This window comes from Hyla sarda, chromosome 1 (assembly GCF_029499605.1).
Source record: "Hyla sarda isolate aHylSar1 chromosome 1, aHylSar1.hap1, whole genome shotgun sequence".
Classification (NCBI taxonomy): Eukaryota; Metazoa; Chordata; class Amphibia; order Anura; family Hylidae; genus Hyla; species Hyla sarda.
The window spans coordinates 108,294,929-108,317,271 of NC_079189.1; the positions used below are offsets into that span (position 1 = coordinate 108,294,929).

General features: G+C 40.2%; 1 protein-coding gene across 16 annotated transcripts in view; it reads left to right on the top strand.

Moving 5' to 3' along the window:
* The window catches only part of SORBS2 (sorbin and SH3 domain containing 2), a 305,036-nt gene that overhangs the window by 156,659 nt on the left and 126,034 nt on the right, over positions 1-22,343 (top strand). For 6 of the 16 annotated variants that reach the window (XM_056559539.1, XM_056559585.1, XM_056559644.1 and 3 more), the window contains 4 exons: positions 3,518-3,567; positions 7,908-8,000; positions 14,760-14,786; positions 14,965-15,089. In XM_056559539.1, coding sequence (XP_056415514.1) covers positions 3,558-3,567; positions 7,908-8,000; positions 14,760-14,786; positions 14,965-15,089 — 255 coding nt within the window. In that variant the 5' untranslated portion in view covers positions 3,518-3,557. The remainder of the gene's footprint in view (positions 1-3,517; positions 3,568-7,907; positions 8,001-14,759; positions 14,787-14,964; positions 15,090-22,343) is intronic. The other 10 variants (XM_056559575.1, XM_056559618.1, XM_056559694.1 and 7 more) reach the window with 5 other exon arrangements.

Sequence of the window (22,343 nt, forward strand, 5' to 3'; positions counted from 1 at the left end):
TCTCAGTGTTTTTCTTTTACTACAAACATCCTTCTCATTCTGTTTAAAACAAGTGAAAGGCGGCAGATGGTAGGAAATGTGTATTTGCATTTTAAGCTGTGACGTTTAACAGGTAAAGAGGTTTGGCACAAAACGATGCCAATGCCATTAAAGTGACAGAGAGACAGTCAAGCCCTTAAATCTGTTACTATCCTTGTCAATTCATGATATAGTGAATGGAGCGTGTATAGGCCTGTGCTGCAAGAAATTCAAGTGACTGTAGAGAAGAACTCAAGGGAAAAAGTGAACACCCATATCTTTTTCTTGATGTGTAGCTGACTGTAAGAATAAAATGCATATCGCTATTTATATACATTAAATGGTATATGGAGAGAGGATTAAAGTGAATATCCATTCTTGAACACTATTTTGTGAGTTTTTTTGTATCTAACATCTGTGCTGTTTATTTTAATAATATGTAATTATATTGAGCAGAACATTCTATTCAGTTACAGTGTTTAAGATCCACTGCATGGATATACATTTTAATTATATAATTATGACTACTTACAGTCACCACTAGGGGGGTCTAAGGAGCCTTTTATATACTGTTTTTTGCTTTAAACTGTCATATTGAGAATGCAGCCCAGCATGAGGGCAGCATTACCCCTTTTACTGATTCTGAATAATATCTTATTGGTGGGGGGTCCAGCTGCTAAAACCTTTACTGATGATGACAGCAGGGATACTAAGTGCCCCTATATGAAGGGGGCAGTGGTAGACTGCTGCACCACTCTATACGTCAATGGGACAGTTAAAGGGGTATTCCAGGCCAAAACTTTTTTTTATATATCAACTGGCTCCGGAAAGTTAAACAGATTTGTAAATTACTTCTATTAAAAAATCTTAATCCTTCCAATAGTTATTAGCTTCTGAAGTTGAGTTGTTGTTTTCTGTCTAACTGCTCTCTGATGACTCACGTCCCGGGAGCTGTCCAGCTCCTATGGGGATATTCTCCCATCATGCAAGGGATATTCTCCCATCATGCACAGCTACCGGGACGTGACATCATCATTGAGCAGTTAGACAGAAAACTTCAGAAGCTAATAACTATTGGAAGGATTAAGATTTTTTAATAGAAGTAATTTACAAATCTGTTTAACTTTCCGGAGCCAGTTGATCCTGCTCCTTTCAAACCAGATCACTTAGGATCCCTATTCTAATGATCATTGGGTGTCAAAAGCATTTTGACCTCCACCAAGTTGTCATCTTGGAAAAACCTCTCTAAATGGGCACTGTCACTTGGAAAAAAGTTTTGATCAGTGGAGGTCTGAGTGTTCAGAGCTCTATTGATCAGGAGAACGAACAAGGAGAAGCCTGCGCTTAGCACATTCTTTTCCGTCTCTGTATCACATGATCAAGACATACTCTTAACCCCTTAAGGACACAGCCCTTTTTCACTTTAAGGACTGAGCCCTTTTTCGAAATTCTGACCACCGCCGAATTAATAACTCGAAAACGCTTTTACTGAATATTCTGATTCTGAGAATTTTTTTTCGTGACATATTCTACTTTATTTTGGTGGTAAATTTTCGGCGTTACTTGCATCCTTTTTTTGTGAAAAAATCCCCAAATTTCATGAAAATTTTGAAAATTTTGCATTTTTCTAACTTTGAAGCTCTCTACTTGTAAGGAAAATGGATATTCCAAATAAATTTTATTTTTATTCACAAATACAATATGTCCACTTTATGTTGGCATCATAAAATGGACATATTTTTGCTTTTTGAAAAAATTAGAGGGCTTCAAAGTAGAGCAGCAATTTTCAAAAATTTCATGAAAATTGCAAAATCTGAAGGGACAGATGTTACAGAACTACAACTCCCAGCATGCCTGGGCAGTCTAGGCATGCTGAAAGTTGTAGCTTGGCAACATCTGGAGGGCTACCGTTTGGGCACCACTGTAACAGTGGTCTCCAAACTGTGACCCTCCAGATGTTGCAAAACTACAACTCCCAGCATGCCCAGACAGCCTTTGGCTGTCTGGGCATGCTGGGAGTTGCAGTTTGGCCTTCCTAGTGGTTGCCACAGTAAAGATCACTTTACTTTCACTTTAATTTCCCCCCCACCGTAGTTTCCCTACCTGAGCCAGGATCCAGCAGTCTCCAGCGACGATCCGGTGTCCCCAGGCATCTTCTCCTCCAGGTACCGACCTCCATCTTCTCCCCATGTTCCCCTCGACATCCAGGGGTGGGCAGAACGGGGGGGGGTTGCCGTGGCATCCCACTGTCCTGCCCTGCCATTGGTCAGAATCAGTTCTGACCAATGGCAGGGGATAGGAGAAGATTGCAGCACTGCGACCTCGCTCCTATCCCTCAGGATGATCAGGGCTGTCCCTGACAGCTCCGATCACCCCTATTTTCTGGGTGATCGGGTCACCAGAGACCTGATCAGCCCGGAATAGAATTGCCATTGACATGCAATTTTCTGCGATCGCCGACATGGGGGGGGTCTCAGGACCCCCCTCGGCGATGTGCCGGGATGCCTGCTGAATGATTTCAGCAGGCATTCCGGTCCGGTCCCCAACCGGGTAGCGGCGGGGACCGGAATTCCCACGGGCGTATGCATACGCCCCAAGTCCTTAAAAGGTTAAGTAAGTCCAACACTCTAATTAAGTTTAACTCTAGAAGTTTAAGTCTATGAAACATGTCTTGATCGTGTGACACAGAACAGGAAGAGGAGCGTGTGGCTGCATGGACTTCTCCCAACCTGTTCTCCTGATCAGTGGTGGTCTGAACATTTAGAGTGACCTTTGCTAAAAAAAAAAAAAAAAACTAAGTGACAGTTAATTTCATCTGTGAAATCTGAACCAGTCCCCTGTCACCTTTTAGTGCCTATTCTATATTGCTGAGGTAGCACTTGCACTAGTCCTAGTGCCTGAAAGGAGCCCAAACCATGTTAGAGGACAACAGCACTGTATTTCAATTACTTATACTGTAACTATACATATATATATATATATATATATATATATATATATATATATACAGTATAACAATGTTGGCAATAGAAAAACTTAAGAAAAGGACAGACGTCCTGCACTCACCGCATAAGACCTGAGCGCCCCACGCTGCCTTGAAGTTCCTACTGGAGGAGCAGCCCGAGATGGGAGCCGGATAACCAGGTCTTTTGCGGTAAGTGCAGGACGCCTGTCCTATTGCTGACTACTGTTTGCATTGTCCTAGCACCGCTGTGTATGGTTAAAGCTGGTTGCCTACCTGGAGTGAGTATATCCATCTCATGGTTTTGTGGGTTACAGGTATCGGTGCCACTGTTTGTGTTCTTCGGTTTGGATATAACAATGTTGGTTTCCTGCTTCTACCACTAAGGGGGGATTTTAGGCTGCGTAGTGTTTTTTCTTTGGGTTCAATGTAAAGAGTAGTCTGACTGCGCAGGGATTGGTAATAACTGACATTTTAGAGCTATAATCAATATTTATAGATACAAAGTTATTTAAACTGTCTTTCTTACATTTGTAGGCAAACTGAAGACTGTTTCTTTTAACCACGAAGAATCAAGATGAACACAGGTATGAACCTTCTAGTGTCTCTATCTCCTCTGGGAAACTTTTCACATGTACAACAGAATGAACAAATATTATATTATCCAGTAATATCTTATGCTAAAGTACTAAACCTTGTGCAATACTTACCTCTCTAGTGTTACCTTTCATTCAGTTCATTTTTGGAAAGTGGTAAAATGAAGCTCAGCCTTTTAACCTGCTTCAGCCTCCTCTTAACACTTGTCAGCCGAATATTCACATTCCATCAGCACATCCTCTTTGAACATATGCTTCCACATTTCTGGCAGGTTGGACTGAAATGCTGTCATAGTGACCTCCTAAAAGGAAAGATAAATCAATTCTGACACTTAGAAGGGAATTTACTAAGGTGTTTGCAATAGCTTGTGACAAATTTGTCTACATTTTTGACTCTTACATTTAAATACATTTATTATGCATTTGTAGCATTTATTTATTTATTTATTTATTTTAAAGTACTGGAAGGATTTAGATTTTCTAATAGAAATAATTTACAAATCTGTTTAACTTTCTGGCATCAGTTGATTTAAAAAAAAAAATTCCACCAGAGTTTTTAAAAAAAGTCATAAAATATGTCAACAATATGTCAAATCTGGTGCATTTCAAAAAATTGTTGTTATTTATGAAAGAAATCTAGTCTAGCTCATAGCTGGAGAAAGCCTCAAAGTCTGGTACATGGAGAATAAAAAAAAAATCTCTCAATACCAGCACACTTAAGTTAAAGGGGTTATCCAGGGGAAATTTTTTTTTATATATCAACTGGTGCCAGAAAGTTAAACAGATTTGTAAATTACTTCTATTAAAAAAAATCTTAATCCTTTCAGTACTTATGAGCTTCTGAAGTAAAAGGGGTACTCCACTGGAAAACATTTTTTTTAAGTCAGCTGATGACAGAAAGTTAAACAGATTTGTAAATTAAAAAAATTGGGGTATGTGCAGCTCACAAAATAAATTAGTCGAGGCTATATGGAATGTACTTACACCAAAAAAAGTACAAATGTAAAATAATTTGTAGAGAGAAAAAGGTACCAAAAAGCCTCTAGACTAATACCATGAATGGTACATGATGATTAAATTACAGTACTGAGGAAAGGGTCGTTCATAAAGTACCCTGAAATGCGTCTAGAGAAAGATACTATTACCGCACGACTACCGCAATCCACCAACCGCATCTTCTCACCTCTGATACCACTCCTGTTAAGCTCCGTTATATCCTGCTTCTACACCTGGCTGTATTCACCTGTTTTGCTATCATCAGACGCCGAGAGACCTTCCACGAGGCTTTGCTTTGTCCCCGGAGCAGATCCATCTATCTCCGAGTTTGATTCCATCTCCGGAGTAATCCCTCTACCTCCGTGAGCGGCGACTTCTCCTAGGCCTGTGGCAAACGGGCCCGTCGCCGTAAGCGCACGCTAGCGCTGGACACAGCCTCCATTGCATTTGTCATCTACCTCTCGGACGTCCAGCCATATAATTACACCATCTATGGGAGTTGGTAACTATACGACTACATGAGCTGTTTTTAAAAATCTTGAAATTCTACAATACATATGATTACGGAGTGCACTTTACAAAAAGTGAACTATGCCGGTTTATACAATGTTGCATTAGCGGAAGACTGCACTATATAAGCGAATTTTTAATAATTTTATTACTGTATATTATTACACATCACCTCCCCACAAGGGCCCTGTGTAAGGAGGTATCAATTTATATTTTGGATTTGATTTATATTATCTTATATTTATGTCTTATTTGTAATTATTTTATATTAAATATCTTTTCATCATATAAAGTGAGGCACAGTCCGATTTTATTCTTCTGTAATTTAATCATCATGTACCATTCATGGTATTAGTCTAGAGGCTTTTTGGTACCTTTTTCTCTCTACAGATTTGTAAATTACTTCTATGAAAAAAAACTGAATCCTTCTAGTACTTCTCAGTTGCTGTATGCTTCACAGGAAGTTCTTTTCTTTTTGAATTTCCTTTCTGTCTGACCACAGTGCTCTCTGCTGACACCTCTGTCCATGTCAGGAACTGTCCAGAGAAAGTGAGGTTTGCTATGGGGATCTGGACAGTTCCTAAAATGAACAGAGGTGTCAGCAGAGAGCACTGTGGTCAGACAGAAAGGAAATTCAAAAAGAAAAAAGAACTTCCTGTGGAGCATACAGCAGCTGATAAGTACTGGAAGGATTAAGATTTTTTAATAGAAGTAATTTACAAATCTGCTTAACTTTCTGGCACCAGTTGATTTAAAAAAAAATGTTTTCCAGTGGAGTACCCCTTTAAGGTTGTTCTTTTCTGTCTAAGTGCTCTCTGATGACACGTGTCTCGGGAACTGCCCAGTTTAGAAGAGGTTTACTATGGGGATTTGCTTCTAAACTGGGCGGTTCCCGAGACACATGTCATCAGAGAGCACTTAGACAGAAAAGAACAACCTTAACTTCCGAAGCTCATAAGTACTGAAAGGATTAAGATTTTTTAATAGAAGTAATTTACAAATCTGTTTAACTTTCTGGAGCCAGTTGATATATATATTTTCCTGGAATACCCCTTTAAGAACACATGGAAAATACCAGTCTGTATGCATTCCACCATTGTTTTTCATGTAAATATTGTGCCTATGCCTGGCAGCCACAAGGCCCCTACCTGTCATGGCAACAGAATGGCACCCTGGGTTCACAATGTGGGAGGGTCAGTCAGAGACCAAAAGGGTCCAGGATGTGGCATCTAACCACCTATATGCCATGGTTACCATTGATCACAGCATCTTGGTGGTTAAATAGTTGGCACCAACACCAGTTTCATACTTCCTCAATACACTTTCACCATACTTGCATTAACGTCTTACACATTGCAAGCACCATTCCATGTATTTTACATCTGAAAGTGTATTTTATCTGTTTAAGAAAAATTGGCAACCATGTAATTTGTGATGAAAAGTGCAATGAAGTGTCATTTAGTAGCCTGTCACCTCTAGGGAAGAATTGTCACTGGTTTGTTGTTGAGAATGAAGCGCTTGGCATTTAGCTGCAGAAGTGTAAGCTTTGTCATTGTTCATCTGTCTGTTATGATGTGCACATTAAGTCTTTTCTATTAATGCAGCTTACGGCACGTCAATTTTACGCACAAATTGTTACTACTTCTTATTACCTTTGTCAGGTATGAAAGAAGTCAGGAAATACGTCTTAAAATGTGTTGATGTGCTAGAAGACTATGGCCCTGTCTGTAACAAACCCAAACTAAAGGAAGATCTATAAGTGACCACACATGATAGATCCAGCCATCTATAGTCACAACTGATTATACAAAGCCTCTTTTATTTTTTATTTTTTTTACTGCTAAATGTGTCTAACCAGTTTAGGCCATGCCCTGCTTGTCTGTATAATTTGGTGTAAGTAGGAATCTGGAAGCAAAAACTATAAGCCATAATTTCAGTTTTTCTGTCGAGTGAATTTCCCATAACTTCCTGACTATCCTCTAAATGAGTAAAGTTTGCATAGAAAGACTTGCTTATAGTATGTATTGGAAATGTATTCAGATTTTTCTAATTTGCAGTACAGAAAGGTAAGCAAATGAGAAATGCAAATCTACTTGGGCAAACCCACTACTACTTGGTTCATATGAAGACAAAGAAGAAGGATCGCACTCACCAGGAATTCAACTCTTCATTCCGTCACCGGTACGCAAGGCGTTAACATAAGTGGAGGCGGGGGGGGACAGGAGCTCCGGAACAAGTTGTTTCACACCTGTGAACCGGCTTGAGGAAGCGCCAAACAGGTGTGAAACAACTTGTTCCGGAGCTCCTGTCCCCCCCCCCCCCCCCCCCCCCCGCCTCCACTTATGTCAATGCCTTGCGTACCGGTGACGGAATAAAGAGTTGAATTCCTGGTGAGTGCGATCCTTCTTCTTTGTCTTCATATGAACTTTTATCTTCCTGTTTATGGAGACGCACCACTATAGGCAACCCTCTAGCTAGCCCCGCAGCACCCTCGGATGCTAATAGTGCCAGTAGCCTTTAATTCTGGTAGTGCCGGGTCCATTTTCTTCTTACTTTGAACCCACTACTACTTGGGCTCACAAAACTAATCATGCCCTAATATATTTAATCTTTTATGACTTCTGTGTATTGTGTGACTCAGTAACTTATGTTTTTGCAACATACAAGTACAGCAGTAGTACTGTACATGCTTCTGTGAATATCTGTCCAGCCGTCTTCTCGTGTTCTTGCACTAAAATGCCATCTATTCACATACCGGTGCTAAACATTGCATGTGCTTGTGTCTGTGTTTTTGCTTGCATCACTATCACTTTGTGTGCTTCCAGATAGCAGTGGATGTGCTCGCAAACGTGCTGCAATGTCTGTCACACTAACAGCTGTGAAGAGAGTACAAAGTTCTCCAAATCTGTTGGCTTCAGGTATAGCAACTAACCAAACAACAGAGATCTTTTTACTGCAGCTCTCACTTTTCCTGACTGCTGCAAAACATCCAAGTATCCAAGTCTGTGTTAGCTGGTCTGGCTATCTGCTCATGTGTAACATTGTGTAACATTTTATTCTGTATTGTTCAATACAGTTGCCATAATAAAACAAAATCATTTATTATGGAAAAAATGCTCTTGTGGTGTTATGCCCATTACGCCATGCCCTAAAGATTGTAGAATAAAGCAGATGCAGTGGATTAATGGAAAAGATGGTACAGCCTGGAGGAGATATAGAAAAATGTCTGGATTATGGGTTGATCTCTTTCCAAATGCCTTATTAGGGCATATGGACATCACAAAGGGGACAACAGAAGTACAAGCAGGGATCTGCTTACTCTGGTGGACCTAGGTTGTTCCATATACTTTAAATTGTACCTGTCAGATCCCACAAAAAATAATAATATGTTCCTCAGTACTTAATTCTGATCATGCACATCTAATTTTATTCTTCTATCACCTTTATGTATTATAAAAATACCTCTTTTCATAAGCTCACAGTGTTAGAAATCCTCTCATGGGAAGAGGGCGTGTACCTCCCTTGTGGTGGTGGGAGGTGATTGGTGAGTCTGCTCATGCAGCCTTGTCCATGACTCATGGATAAGCCTAATGCTGCTACAGGACTGGTTAGTGTCTCAGTAGGTATGGGGACCCCTAGTGGTGGAATTTTCAGGAACCATTTTCTTTATTACATTTTTACAAATTTTTAAGCAACCGTATTGCAAAAGTTCTTTCATTTTCATTAAGATCACTGCAAAATTATCAGGTTCTCTTGTTTTACTATTCATAGATTTGTGTGTGAATAATGTGAACGGGTTTGATTTATTCTATAAACTATAGCAATTTTTTCCCAAATTCCAAATAAAAATTTTACCATTAAGAGTATTTATTTTTAGAAAATAACAACTGGTGAAAATAACTGTGCACTGTTTGAAGACCTCAAATAATGCAGAAATAATAAGAAAACAAACTTATGTTCATTTTTCTGCAACAAAATTGTAATGTTTTAACTTAGGAAGAGTTCAGAGATTAAAGGGGTTATCCACCAAAAGGTGATTTTAATACGTACCTGGCAGGCAGTAATGGACATGCTTAGGAAGGATCTGCACTTGTCTTGGGGCTAAATGGCTATGCCATGAGGTTACAATAACACTGTGGCTAGCTTTTTGTGAACTTGTATTTCCTGATTGACTTTTCTTTTTTTGACTACAAATCCCACAATTCCATTTTCCTCCCTCCCACACATCAGCCACCCCACCCATTGAAACAAAAGACCTGTGGTTTTCAATAAGGGTGCCTACAGCTGTTGCATTAGTTGCAGTTGATCTCTCTCCCACCAAGCGATCCCTCCACCCATTGAAGCAGACAGGCTCCCTGTCATCAGCTGACTAGTGAGTCAGGTCTCGGCCGCATTGCAAGCTGGGAAAAATCCGAGACAACAGTCATTTTGTATGCTGTTAAAAATAAATAGGGGGGTGAAAATCACAAAAGAATTGTGAGAAAACCATCACACACAGATACAGACACTATATTAGGAACTACACTAACTTTACAGCCCCTGTAGCATAGTCAAATAAAACAAATTCCTGGAATACCCCTTTAATATTTGGTGGAATAACTCCACTTTATGACAAAAATTCAAGTAGCTTGGCTTTGTTTGATGGCATGTAACCATTCTTATTCCTCTTGATCAAATTCCAGAGGTTTTCAATGGGGCCCAGGTCAGGAAATTGGTCTGACTAGGACAGATTCTTGATCTGGTAGTCCTCTATCCACACCTTGATTGCCTGGGCTGTATGGCATGGAGCATTGTTGTCCTGTTGGTAGAATTGAGAAACATTGTCAGAGCCAAAGGTAGTAGGTGTTCTTCCAGAATAACCTTGTACTTTGCTTGAATCATGTGTTCTTCTCTAAGACAAATCTGCCCAATTCCAACCTCGTTGAAGTATCCCCTGGTCTTCACCTATCCTCCACCAAATTCCACAGTGGGTGTGAAGACTATATCAGGCAGATTTGTCTTTGTGAGGGACGCATACATTTTTCTTTCTCTGAGAATGTTTTTTTTGAAGAGGACAGTGCTCAATGCCATACAGCCAGGTAAATCAAGGTGTGGATGGAGGACCACCAGGTCAAGAGTCTTTCATGGACAGCCCAATCTCCAGATCTGAACCCCATTGAAGGGGAAGATGGATGGTCACAAACCATTAAAGAAAGCCAAGATACTCAAATTTGTGTCATAAAGTCATTCAACAGCAATGTGAAAGGCTGGTGGAGAGCATGCCAAGGTGCATGAAAGCTGTGATTGAAATCAAGGCCATTCCATCAAATATTGATTTCTGAACTCTTTGAACATAAGAATTTTGTTGTTGAAAAGTAAGTGAGTTTGTTTCCTTTTTATCATTTTTTTTATTTTGACCAGTTATTTTCTTCAAATAAATACTCTGAATGACAATATTTTTTTATTTTGAATTTGGGAGTAATGTTGTCAGTAGTTTATAGACAATATCAATATCCATAAAATAAAATACACTCACACAGCAAGGCTTGAATTGCCACAATTATTTATCTATTATTCTAAACTACCTGCATTTAGAAGTTTACAAAATACATATTCACCCTGGAGATATTGCAGACAGATAGACGTTGGGATGACTTCACTCCATTAGGAGCCTTTTATCCTTGGATACATACGGCAGTGTTCTGAATGGAGAGAAGAGACTAAGCTCTGGTGGCAGCTTATCCCCAGACCCCCCCCCCCCCCCACCTTCCCCCCAGAACAACAGGATCTGGAAGACTAAATGTAACATGCCTGATCCCTCTCTTCCCTGACATCATCCGTCGGGGAAGAGTCAAAGACCCCCATACACACGAGTCAGTTGTTTGGTCTCGCCAAAATTGGACAGCTTTTCCTCTTTATGATGTGTCTGTTAACAAACCTCATCGTTGCTCTGCAATGTTATACAGGGTGTAGCTCTGGATCTGTGCAAATAAAGCATAGTAGTTAAATGTTTACAGTATTTGTATGTAAAATGTAAAAGGGTATTCAAAGGTTGATGAACCCAGTAAATAATAAGGGTACAATAATTATAGTAAATAACCTTGCAATCATTTATGTAGTTAAGGCCTTAAAGGGGTACTCCGCTGCTCAGCACTTGGAACAAACTATTCCGAACGCTGGAGCCGGCGCCGGGAGCTTGTGACGTCATAGCCCCGCTCCCTCATGATGCCCCGCCCCCTCAATGCAAGTCTTTGGGAGGGGGCATGATGGGGGCATAGACTTGCATTGAACGGGTGGGGCATGATTGCATGAGGGGGCGGTGCTATGATGTCACAAGTTCCTGGCTCCAGCGTTCAGAACAGTTTGTTCCAAACGCTAAGCAGCGGAGTACCCCTTTAATGTTTGCAATGGGCAAAGTATTAAGTTAAAATATAGTATATTATTATATATTACATTTTTATATTATATTTGTATTAAATGTTCCTGATTCAGATACTTGCCCATATTAGAATGCAACTTTTGCCTATGTATTTTCCCTATTAGATGCAAATCTAAACTTCTGAAACTCCCAGTATACAGTATAATCAAATGGGAACTTTGACAATAAGATGAATCACAGGCTATCTTTATACACTTGGATGCAATATTTTTCCACTTGAAAATGTCAAAAAAATGAGTCACTGAATAAAAATGTAATGGCGGATAAATATATTGCTTTCAGTCTTTCCAGTGTGGCAATCATTTTCTCTTCCAAAATCCTTCTGTCTGCTGAATACAGTCAACAGAAATGTGTCAGTAACTTAGTCCAATATTTAGCCTATTGTAAGCATTCAATAGCACAACAATATTATGCAATGCTATTCACCTATAATAACTGGGGTCTTGGCACTGCCCACGTACTAGGGATATTCTCCGACAGGGAGACTGGCACTGCACTGGCTAAGTGTGTCAGGGCGCTACTCAAGTCTCAGACGTAAGTCCCAATCGTGATAAATAGAGGCAGAAGAGAAAAATAGACGCCAGGTGAACGTCCCCCGCTCGCTCTGCTATGCACCTGCACTGCACTGAATGTTCTGTGTATTGAAGAATAAAACAGATTGAAGCAAGATTGTGTCCTGGGTGAGTGCACTTGTCTATTTTTCTCTTCTGCCTCTAGCCATTCACCTATAGTGTGGTCATGTAAAACTAGCTATAGTCATATAAATGAATGCTATCACAATAACCCGAGGCGCAAAGCCAAGGACACGAATCCCTATAAAGGGACTAACCCTAAAACTTTTATTATAATCAATTAAACGTGATAAAAAGGTGACACTGACCTAGTATTAATATAAGTGTTGCTGCACACAGTAGGAGTATGTTGATGTGGTGGCTACAATGGACCACTATTGATATTGATGATATTGGTCCAAATATTTATATGTCGACAGCATTCAATGTTAAAAACACAAAGCATGCCCACAAGTCATAGGCACTCCGCGTAATAATGTATGGGGCCTCTGTGAGGCACTGTATTCTCCCCTACAAGTTGCACAACCTACACAAAAATGCACAACCTACAAAAAAATTGGTATACCTCCATAATACTGCATGTAAAAAAAATCTAGTGGAAGAAAAACCTCTGCATACTGTAATTTTACACAACTAAGAGGCTCAGGGGTCACATTCAGGTCCCATAACAATCTACTGTACATGTGCCATATTACAGATCAGCAAAACACAAATAAATAATACATCATGGTGCTGGTATTTTGGCAAATACTGGTTAAAATCTGTGTGGATGTATTTTTGATTGAGTATTCTCATCTGCAAAAACACTATCCTCTAATACAAAATCCACTAAAATTGTCTATTCTTCCTTTAGGGCATGGACAGTAATTGATGCATTTACAAAGTTGCTTAACCTTTTTTTCTTATGTAAAATGGTGATATATATCTTGCTGTCTAAATGTTTTAGGCAGGTGGCAGGTATGGAAAAAATGCTGTACAGTAAGACGCTTCCCATCCAGTTGGCGCAAAATTTATTCTGCAGCAGGACAAGGACCCCATATATACAACTAGCATCCTTACAAGCTATCATAAGTCCTGAAAGTAAGAATATGGCCCCCACAGAGCCCAGATCTTATTACCATTAAAGGGGTACTCCAGTTTGTTCTTTTCTGTGTGACCACAGTGTTCTCTGCTGACACCTCTGTCCATGTCAGGAATTGTCCGGAGCAGGATAGGTCTGCAATGGGGATTTGCTCCTACTCTGAACAGTTCCTGACATAAACAGAGGTGTCAGCAGAGAGCACTGTGGTCAGACCGAAAAGAACAAAACAACTTCCTGTGGAGCATACAACAGCTGATAAGTACAGGAAGGATTAAGATTCTTTAATATCATTCATTTACAAATCTGTTAAACTTTCTGGAGCCAGTTTATATGAAAAAAATTGTTTGCCACCAGAGTACCCCTTTAAATCTGTCAGGGGTTACATGTAGAGACAGAAAGTTTGAGTAAGCCTACATCCACAGATCTATGGTTATTTCTACAAGATGTTTAGAACAACCTCCCTGCCGATTCCTTCAGAAACTGTGCGAGTACCTAGAAGAATTGATGCTGTTTTGAAGCAAAGGATGGGCACACCAAATATTAATTTAATTTATATCTATCTTCTTTTCATTCACTTGATGAAAAAAAATTATTAACCCTTCTATATTTGAAAGCATTCTTACTTTACTGCATATTTCCACTTTTCAACCCCTGCCTAAAACTTCTGCAAGGTACTATTTATATATATTTTATACCGTGTATGGAGTTCTTAAGAAAGATCCACATTGCAGATTAGGGATTTGAAGAGATTTCTTCTCCAAAATATAAAATTAGCCATAAACTAGTGAATAAGGAGTAAGGACAATAAGTGAAGTTTGCTAGATAGGTTTTAATAACTGTACAATAGCCGTATATGAAAACATAAGAACAGGAAGTGCGGCCATATTTGTTGATGTCTTTAATTTAGCTTCCAAGAAATTATTGGTTATACCTTTATCCTGTCAGCATGGTAAGCCTACAAAGTGAGGTATGTTTTAGTCCCTACCCTACTGGGGACCCCCGGGATCTTGCACGCGGCACCCCGTTTGTACTCGGCACCCCATGATAGCTGTCACGCCCCCTCCGGTAGGCTTGCATTGAGGGGCGGAGCGTGACGTCACACGGGGGCGGAGGCGTTACATCACACGCTGCCAGCCTTGTGGTCGTCGGTAATCAGACCCGGAGCGAACACGCTCCGGGGACTGATTACAAACGGGGTGCCGCATGCAAGATCACGGGGGTCCCCAGCGGCGGGACTCCCACGATCAGGCATCTTATCCCCTATCCTTTGGATAGAGGATAAGATGTTTAAGCACCGGAGAACCCCTTTAAAGGGGTTGTCTGAGATTAGAAACAATCTGCCTTTTTTTCTAGAAACGTGCTGCCCTTGTCTACAGAGATTATGTAGTATTGAAGCTCAGGCTTGTTTGGGGGGAATAAGTAGACCCTCTTTTGTAATCTTAGACAAGGTTGACTTCTCCATTAATAGAGTCACTAGTCCTAAGAAGCCCACCTAAAATAAAACTAAGAAAGTTGAGTCAGGTATCTGTTTATTGGTCATCTTTTTCATCCCATCTTAAATTTAGAAAAATCTACATATATTAACTATCAATGATTTCTCTTTTAGGGCAAGACTCTTATTCGCCCGACTCAGGTACTTGACAGTTTTTTTGGGGGGGGTTGGCATTGTGGTAGTTCTGTATCTGCGTCAGTGTTGTTTGTTATAGTGGGCACTGAAGATGCACTGTGGCCGGGCAGTCAGTCATCTTCGCATATCAGATTCACCTAAGTAATGTTAATGGCACTGTAAATGTGGTCTGATTTAACTCTAGATATCTGGAGATCTTACAATGATTATGTGAAAGATGGTCTCAATGGTGACTCAAGTTCCTCCCTTGCAGCAAAAGGCTTTAGAAGTGTACGGCCAAACCTGCAGGATAGAAAATCACCTACTCAGGTAAATATATTTCTTCACATTTTAACACTGGTTTGCTGTCATATGTTTAAAGGGGTACTCCGCCCCTAGACATCTTATCCCCTATCCAAAGGATAGGGGATAAGATGTCAGATCGCAGGGGTCCCCACCTGTTGCTGCTTCCGGAAATGCTGGAGGCTTCGGCTCCCGACCACGGTGACGTGAGATTGTGATGTCACGTCTCCGCCTCGGTGTGACATCACACCCCGCCCCTCAATGCAAGTCTATGGGAGGGGGCGTCACGCCCCCTCCCATAGAATTGCATTGAGGGGGCGGGGCGTGACATAACACGGGGCGGAGTCGTGACGTCACGATCTCCCGTCACCGTGGTCGTGAGGAGTTAGGATGAGAGCCTCCAGCGCTGCCGGAAGCCGCAACCGGTGGGTGCTGCAGCCGAGATCCCGGAGGTCCCCCTTTGGCTAGGGGATAAGATGTCTAGGGGCAGAGTACCCCTTTAACAATTGCCCAGTTGGACTGACTGTGGGTTTTTGAGAAATATATTTTTAATAAAACATTGTGCACTTTTCAGCTCACCTCTGGTAGCTTCAATGTATTTAGAGTAAATAAAAAAAATGAAGCAAATAAATTTGTTTAAATGTTCTGCTGTTTTATGTATACAAAGCCGGTGCAGTTGCAGACTACAAGAAATGTCATCCATGTGTTACTTCCTTCTCTTTCTCCCCCCACCCCCACCCCTCCATTGAAACATATATAGAAATATAAGACCGTACGGGGTTGGTTTGTAACCATGGAGATATATAGGTCTACAACCATGGAGATATATAGGTCTGCAACCATAGCGATATATAGGTCTGCAGCCATAGAGATATATAGGTTTGCACCATAACTGTACACAAACTGGACACAAAAGAGATTATTTATCTAAACTATTTGTGTATTCCCTTAACTTTTTATTTTAAAAAGTGCACATAGCCCTTAGATTGTAAACGGTGAGCACCACCTAGGCCGGTTTATTGGTTAGCATTACATGCATTTTATAATTTAGTTACCTTTTTCAGAAAAATTTGTAAACATAGAAATGGATTGTGATTCAGAGCCTGCCACCGATAAGACTTTCCTCTCTGTCTTTTCACCCCTTCACCAGTTAAGAGGGGGGCACATCATACCTTTTCTTGCAGCCTTGACTATTAATCAAATCTGACATTACTAAATATTTCAATGAAGTAATTGTGTATATAATACAGTGGCCCAGATTTACTACAGCAAATATACCAGAATTTTGGTGCCAAAGTCTTAAATGACTTCTGCCACATTTGCTGTGCATTTTCCACAATTTTTTTTGCCCCTTTTCCACCTCATCTGGCAAAGACGTGTGTCCTCTGTTCAAAGGGGACATGGCCTTATATATGCCAAAAAGTGCACAAAATTATTGCGCACTCTCTGGCACATACACTCACAGAAAAGGAGGCAAACTAGGGATATGTTACAAAAATTCAATCTTTATTCAAACAATCAATAAAAAATGCAAGCTAAAATCATGAGAGGCAAACTGTGGTGGTCAGATGACACATAATGAAAGGCGGGGTGAGACTGTCCCAAATGAAAGCAAGTAAAAAAAATCCATGTGATGCCGTGATAGCAAAACGTGAGGTGAAATTAAATTCAAGTGAGGGAATATGTGTAAGGGAAAAGATGATGCAAATGGTAGAAAAAATGATTGGTTAAAATGCAATATAATACTACATGTAATAAAGTTCAAAAAGTGTTGGGTGCAACATAATGCAAATGATGATTAAAAGCCCACATCTCTCTTGTAAACAATAACACGGAGAAATGTTCAACTATAAAGTGCATGACTGGAGCAGTAGTAAACAATATAGACTGGTTAGCAGCAACAATACTAGAGCAGCTTGACAGACGTCTTCTGGATCGGCCATGTATCTAAAGCAGAGGAGATAAAGGGAAAGAAAATGAAAAGAGAAGAGAGGGAAGAAAGAAAAACAGTTAAAACCTAACCAAAGATTAAAAACTTTCCCTAAATAGGGGTTAAGACACTAAGACCAAGTTCTAGACACACACGGAATCTGAGGTTTATAAAAATGGGGCAAAACTAATATAATCGTTCAAGCCATGGGGATGTAAAGTTTTGAGGCGATGGATCCACCTGATCTCGAGTTGGGCATGTCTAGTTTTTAAGTCACCGCCTCTTGAACCCACAAATATTCGATCAATGCCTCTTACCATAAATCCTATCAGGTCACAGTTGTGATGGGATTTGAAATGTCGAGGTACCGGGGTGAGTTTTAATGTGTCTGGTTCATCTTTGGCCGCTACAATACCGAGGACACGTTCTTTTCTTCAGTTCCCTTGTGGTCATACCTACATAAATGGAACCACAAGGGCAGGTAGCATGATAGATAATCCCCTTCGTACCACATGAGATGTTATGAGTGATTTTGAAACTCCTTGTACCATTCGAATTTTTGAATTCCTTATCTCTGCACACATTTGGGCATGCTATGCAATTTCCACAAGGGGAACATCCCCATTTGGGTTTCTTAGCGTCAAATAATGATTCACTTTTTGGTTTGTAATGGCTCCTTGCCAACAGGTCCTTCAAATTGGGGGATCTGGGAAAGGTCAGAGAGGGGTTTTCTGGTATGTACAATTTCAATATCGGATCCATTGCTAGGACCTTCCAATATTTCGAGAGATTATCACGTACTTGGGCTGTTTGGCCATGATATGTGGTAATTAGTCTCACCTGGTCATCTCTATCTTTCCTGGATGCGCTCTGTAGCAGAGCTTCGCATTTAGCGTGCTTCGCCCTTAGGTATGCTCTACTTATCCAGGTGTCTTGGTAACCACGCTCCCGGAACCGTTCCCAGAGTTCCATGGCTCTCACTTCAAAATTCTCATCTGTGGAACAGATTCTCCTTAATCTAAGGAAATGGCCCATTGGTTTCCCTTTAATAAGACTGGGTGGGTGAGACGATTGGGCACATGTTTAAAGGGGTACTCCGGCGCTAAGACATCTTATCCCCTATCCAAAGGATAGGGGATAAGATGCCTGATCGCGGGGGTCCTGCCGCTGGCACTCCAGGTCAAATATTAAAGTGACACCAGAAGAGGGAGCATTCCTGTAACCTAGGCAACCATACAATGCTGGACTGCAAAGCACCTATCTGTTCTCTTAGGAACTACCAGGAAAGACTTTGTTGCCTTGGCTACATATCAGCCCTATATATAAGTTACATCTCCCAGCAGCACATTCTGTATAAACCTTATGTGGTAGCTGTGAAGACCATGTAGCTGAAGGTACCGAGATTTTTTTCTGAAACCCTCTCACCTCTTGCACCTTCAAAGCATGCATATAAGAATAACAAATATATAGACAAATACATGGAATCCATACTTCTGTGCCAAGGTTCTATTGAAAATGCCGGTGGCCTGCATCAATACATACCAGGATTCCTTTCCATTATAGCACGTTACATGACAAATTTTCACAGGGACATGGAGACCAAGTAATGTCTACAACACCATGCAGTGTGTATTACTAACATAGCAAAACAGTGTGCACAAAAAAACCATTCAGGATTCTATAAAACGCTTTAATGCCTCATTACAGAGGCCCCTGGTTCCCTTCTAATATTGTTTTCTTCATTTCATACCTATAATTAGATTATACGCAAATAAGCTCACACTATCTCATTACGGTGGGTTATTGAGAGCTCCATCCTCTCCATGCACAAAGTCATTATTCTTAAGTGAGATTTAACACAGCAGCTTGGGATGAACCATCTGCAACAATGCATAATGCTGTATAATGGTGTTTGGGGTTTATCCGAGCTCCACAGTGTTGTTACCATATGGAGAGATACCATCAAGAATGCATCCAACGTTTTTTTTAATCCATAAAACTTTGTAAATATTGTAACAGGAATTACAAATTCAAAGTATTTTATTTTTGTATCACATAGAATCTAAAAGAAGATATTAACATACGGGGAATACGATTATCTCATTTATACATTCTTACCTGCAAATGTAAGCCCTTTATTTTTCTTATTTTCCTAAATTGGCGACCATAAGGCCTGTCTTTACAGCTTCCTCAGGGGTTATCATTAGTTATTCAGCTTTCTACAGATCCTGAATTGTTATTCTGCCTAGAGAAATAAGTAGTGCAGCTGCTGAATAAGGAGCACAACATGTCAGTCAGTGGTTGGCACTGAGCAAGAAACTTTCTGCAAAAGCCACCTGAGGCAGACGTCTTCTGCAGAAAGAGATGGGCAGCATCTATGTAGCCATTATATCTCTATAATTATCGGGTTCTGACGTCAGAACGGGATGTTTATACACATATAATTCACAGGCATATCAATGAAGATCATCAATGGATGTGTATCATAATTCTGGATATTAGTGCAGTACTTTGGGCATTTGGGGCTTAGATAGAGAGGACCATTTGCCATTTGTGGTTGGTCATTTTACACAGAAGGGAGAATTCATATATTAACCAAATTTATGAAGGTTATGCGTAGTGCGTACATAAAAAAAAGGCCCAATAGGCCAAATAGGCCTCCTTTCATGGTGCCTGATTTTGTCCCTGGGTTGTTTAAACTACCCCCCAAGACCCCCCACCCCAGCTGGCACTGTAGATACCTGGAGAGAGAGGAGTTATGCACAGTGTACCAATAGAAAAAGGCATGGGACCACCTGGGGTCAAGCCCCCTCTCTCTAAGGATCCCATAGCAGATGCATGGTCTTCCTCTATGTACAAATGCCCTTGGTTATGCACCATTTCTGTGCCATGCTTGTCACCGTTTCACTTTGTCTGATATAATCAGCAAGGTTTGCATGAAGGACCTGTACGTGTCATATTTCGAAGATTTTTGTACAACTCTAAATCAAAGGGGAAAATAACTGTAAATAGTCTCACAATGAATCAGTCTTTATTACATCTGCTTGCGTCTGTGTATAGAAATTAAATAGAAATAAAATTAGACCCTTGACCCCAGAGTGCAGCATAAAGTCAAATAGATCAGTTCCAGTATAAATCCACTATGGAAAAATCAAGTGATCTGAGTGACTTCAAGTCCTGGTCATCGCTGTTAGATAAGCTGGGGCCAGGACTTCATAAACTTCATACAATTATAGCAGTAATGAATTTTGACTGACAATAATTGTATATTGCATGCTTTTAAACCCAGTGGGAGGAAAAAGTGACATGTGGAGCAGCTGGAGTAGATTTCAAAGTCTGGTGAAAAAGATGTGCTAAATGTATTAACATAAAGAGAACTTTAACCTTTAACTTAAAGGGAATTTGTCCCCTTAGATTTTTTTCCTGACTAGAGAGACACTGAAACCTGTTCTTTTTTATTAATCTATTTAGATTTTCTGATTGTAATTTTATTAACTTAATTTTTTGCACATTTTTATGGGGTGCCATCTTGCCTGTTTATACCAGCATTTAGAGATATGCTTTACAGCAGGACCCATGGACTATAGACAGCAATAGACAGGGACTGTCCCATTCATATTAATTGGAGACCTTTACAGAGGTCAATCTACAGGGAGGGGGTTTCTGATCTCTGCTCTGAATGGTGGTGGATCCAGTGTTATCTCTTCACTGGTGTCACCTTTCTTTCATCTCTTAAATCAAAGGCATTACTGAGAAATGATCCGTACAGAACAGGATGTCTCAGTTTAGTTTTAGCCCTAGTGGCTAAAATAGAAATTGCAAGATGTAGGGATTATTATAAAATATAGATCGAAAATGGAAAATTATATCTATGATGCACATAAAAGTCTTGAAAAATCAATTTGACGTTAAAAACCTGGTTTAAACAATAGGCCATTTTCTAAAACACATTTCCTTTAAGACGGATGTGTGAATCACCAGTCTTAAAGTGACTGTTGGGGAAGCAGAAAAGATCTTACTTGTCCTACTCCCTAACACTAACTTCTGCTATATCCTAAGTCTAAGGCCCTATTCACACAGCAGAATTTCCACGAATCCGCCCCAATTCCACTTCCGCTTTTGAGGATTTTGTGCTGAATTGGTGTGGAATTGGTGTGGAATTGGTGTGGAATCCAAGTGGAAATTCTGCAGAAGTGTGAATGGGAGTGTGGACTCTTATAGAAGTGTATTGGGCTTTCATTTGAGGAGGAATTCCTCTTGAGGAAATTCTGCCCTGTGAATAGGGCGTAAGAAGTAAACAATCCAAGCCAAGAGGCGGCGGGTGTTAGACGTCGATCATCACATGCAGGCAAAACCATTTCTACATGAGATGCCAAATAGCTTCCAAATGTTGCTGATTGTGCGGGAGCTATTGGGCGGAAGTGAGCGCAGGGGAGCAGAACTAGTAATACCCCTTTAATAAATTCCCCTCTGTGTATTTAGAGTTTGAACAGGTCTTCCATTTTCAAGACATTTATCTGCGATAGGAGAAAGCTCACAGACATAACTAGTTCTTCTGAATAAATGCTTTATTGCCTATTGATTAACTTACATAACAGGTTCTTCCGAACTTACAGTCGGCAAAAAAGCTTACACAGGAAACAATGGCGTCTGAACACTCATTTCCTTATCTATCTCTTATCAGGATTAACTTTTCATATAAAGGGAACATTTGCAAATAATAATAATAAACCACTTGTGTATCATCAATGGGCTAGGTTCACACTGCATTTTAATCTCATCTTAACGTATATGTTCTATACACCTGAATTGGAAAATAAAACGTACATGTTAGGCTTCTTTCACACAGATTTTGTGACACGGCAGTGTGATGTCCGTCGGGGAACCTGGAGAGAATAGTAGGAGGAAAAATACATCATGCAACGTTTTTTCCTCCCGCTACTCCCATCTGAAAACAAAGGTGGCCGACAGAACTAATAATAGTAAATGGAATCTGTCGGAACCCGTTGTTTCCCGTTGTGCCCTGTCAAAATGACGTCCGTTAAGGCACGGAAAAAAAAGTGCCTTAATGCATGCTAAAAACAGATGCTGCTGTTTCCCATTTACTTACATTATTTATTATTTAAAAAAAAACACAGATTGCAACCTTATTTTTTTTTTACTGTACACAATTGCATATTTGACTGCTTTTGTATATTGCAAAATTAAATGTACTGTAACAGAAACAGCAAAACATAAACAAAAACACTGTGGTAACTAGAGGTGTGAATCGCCAATAATTTGGCGATTCGATTCGAATCGCGATACCAGGGTGGCGATTCGATATATCGCAATATATCGCGATACTGTCA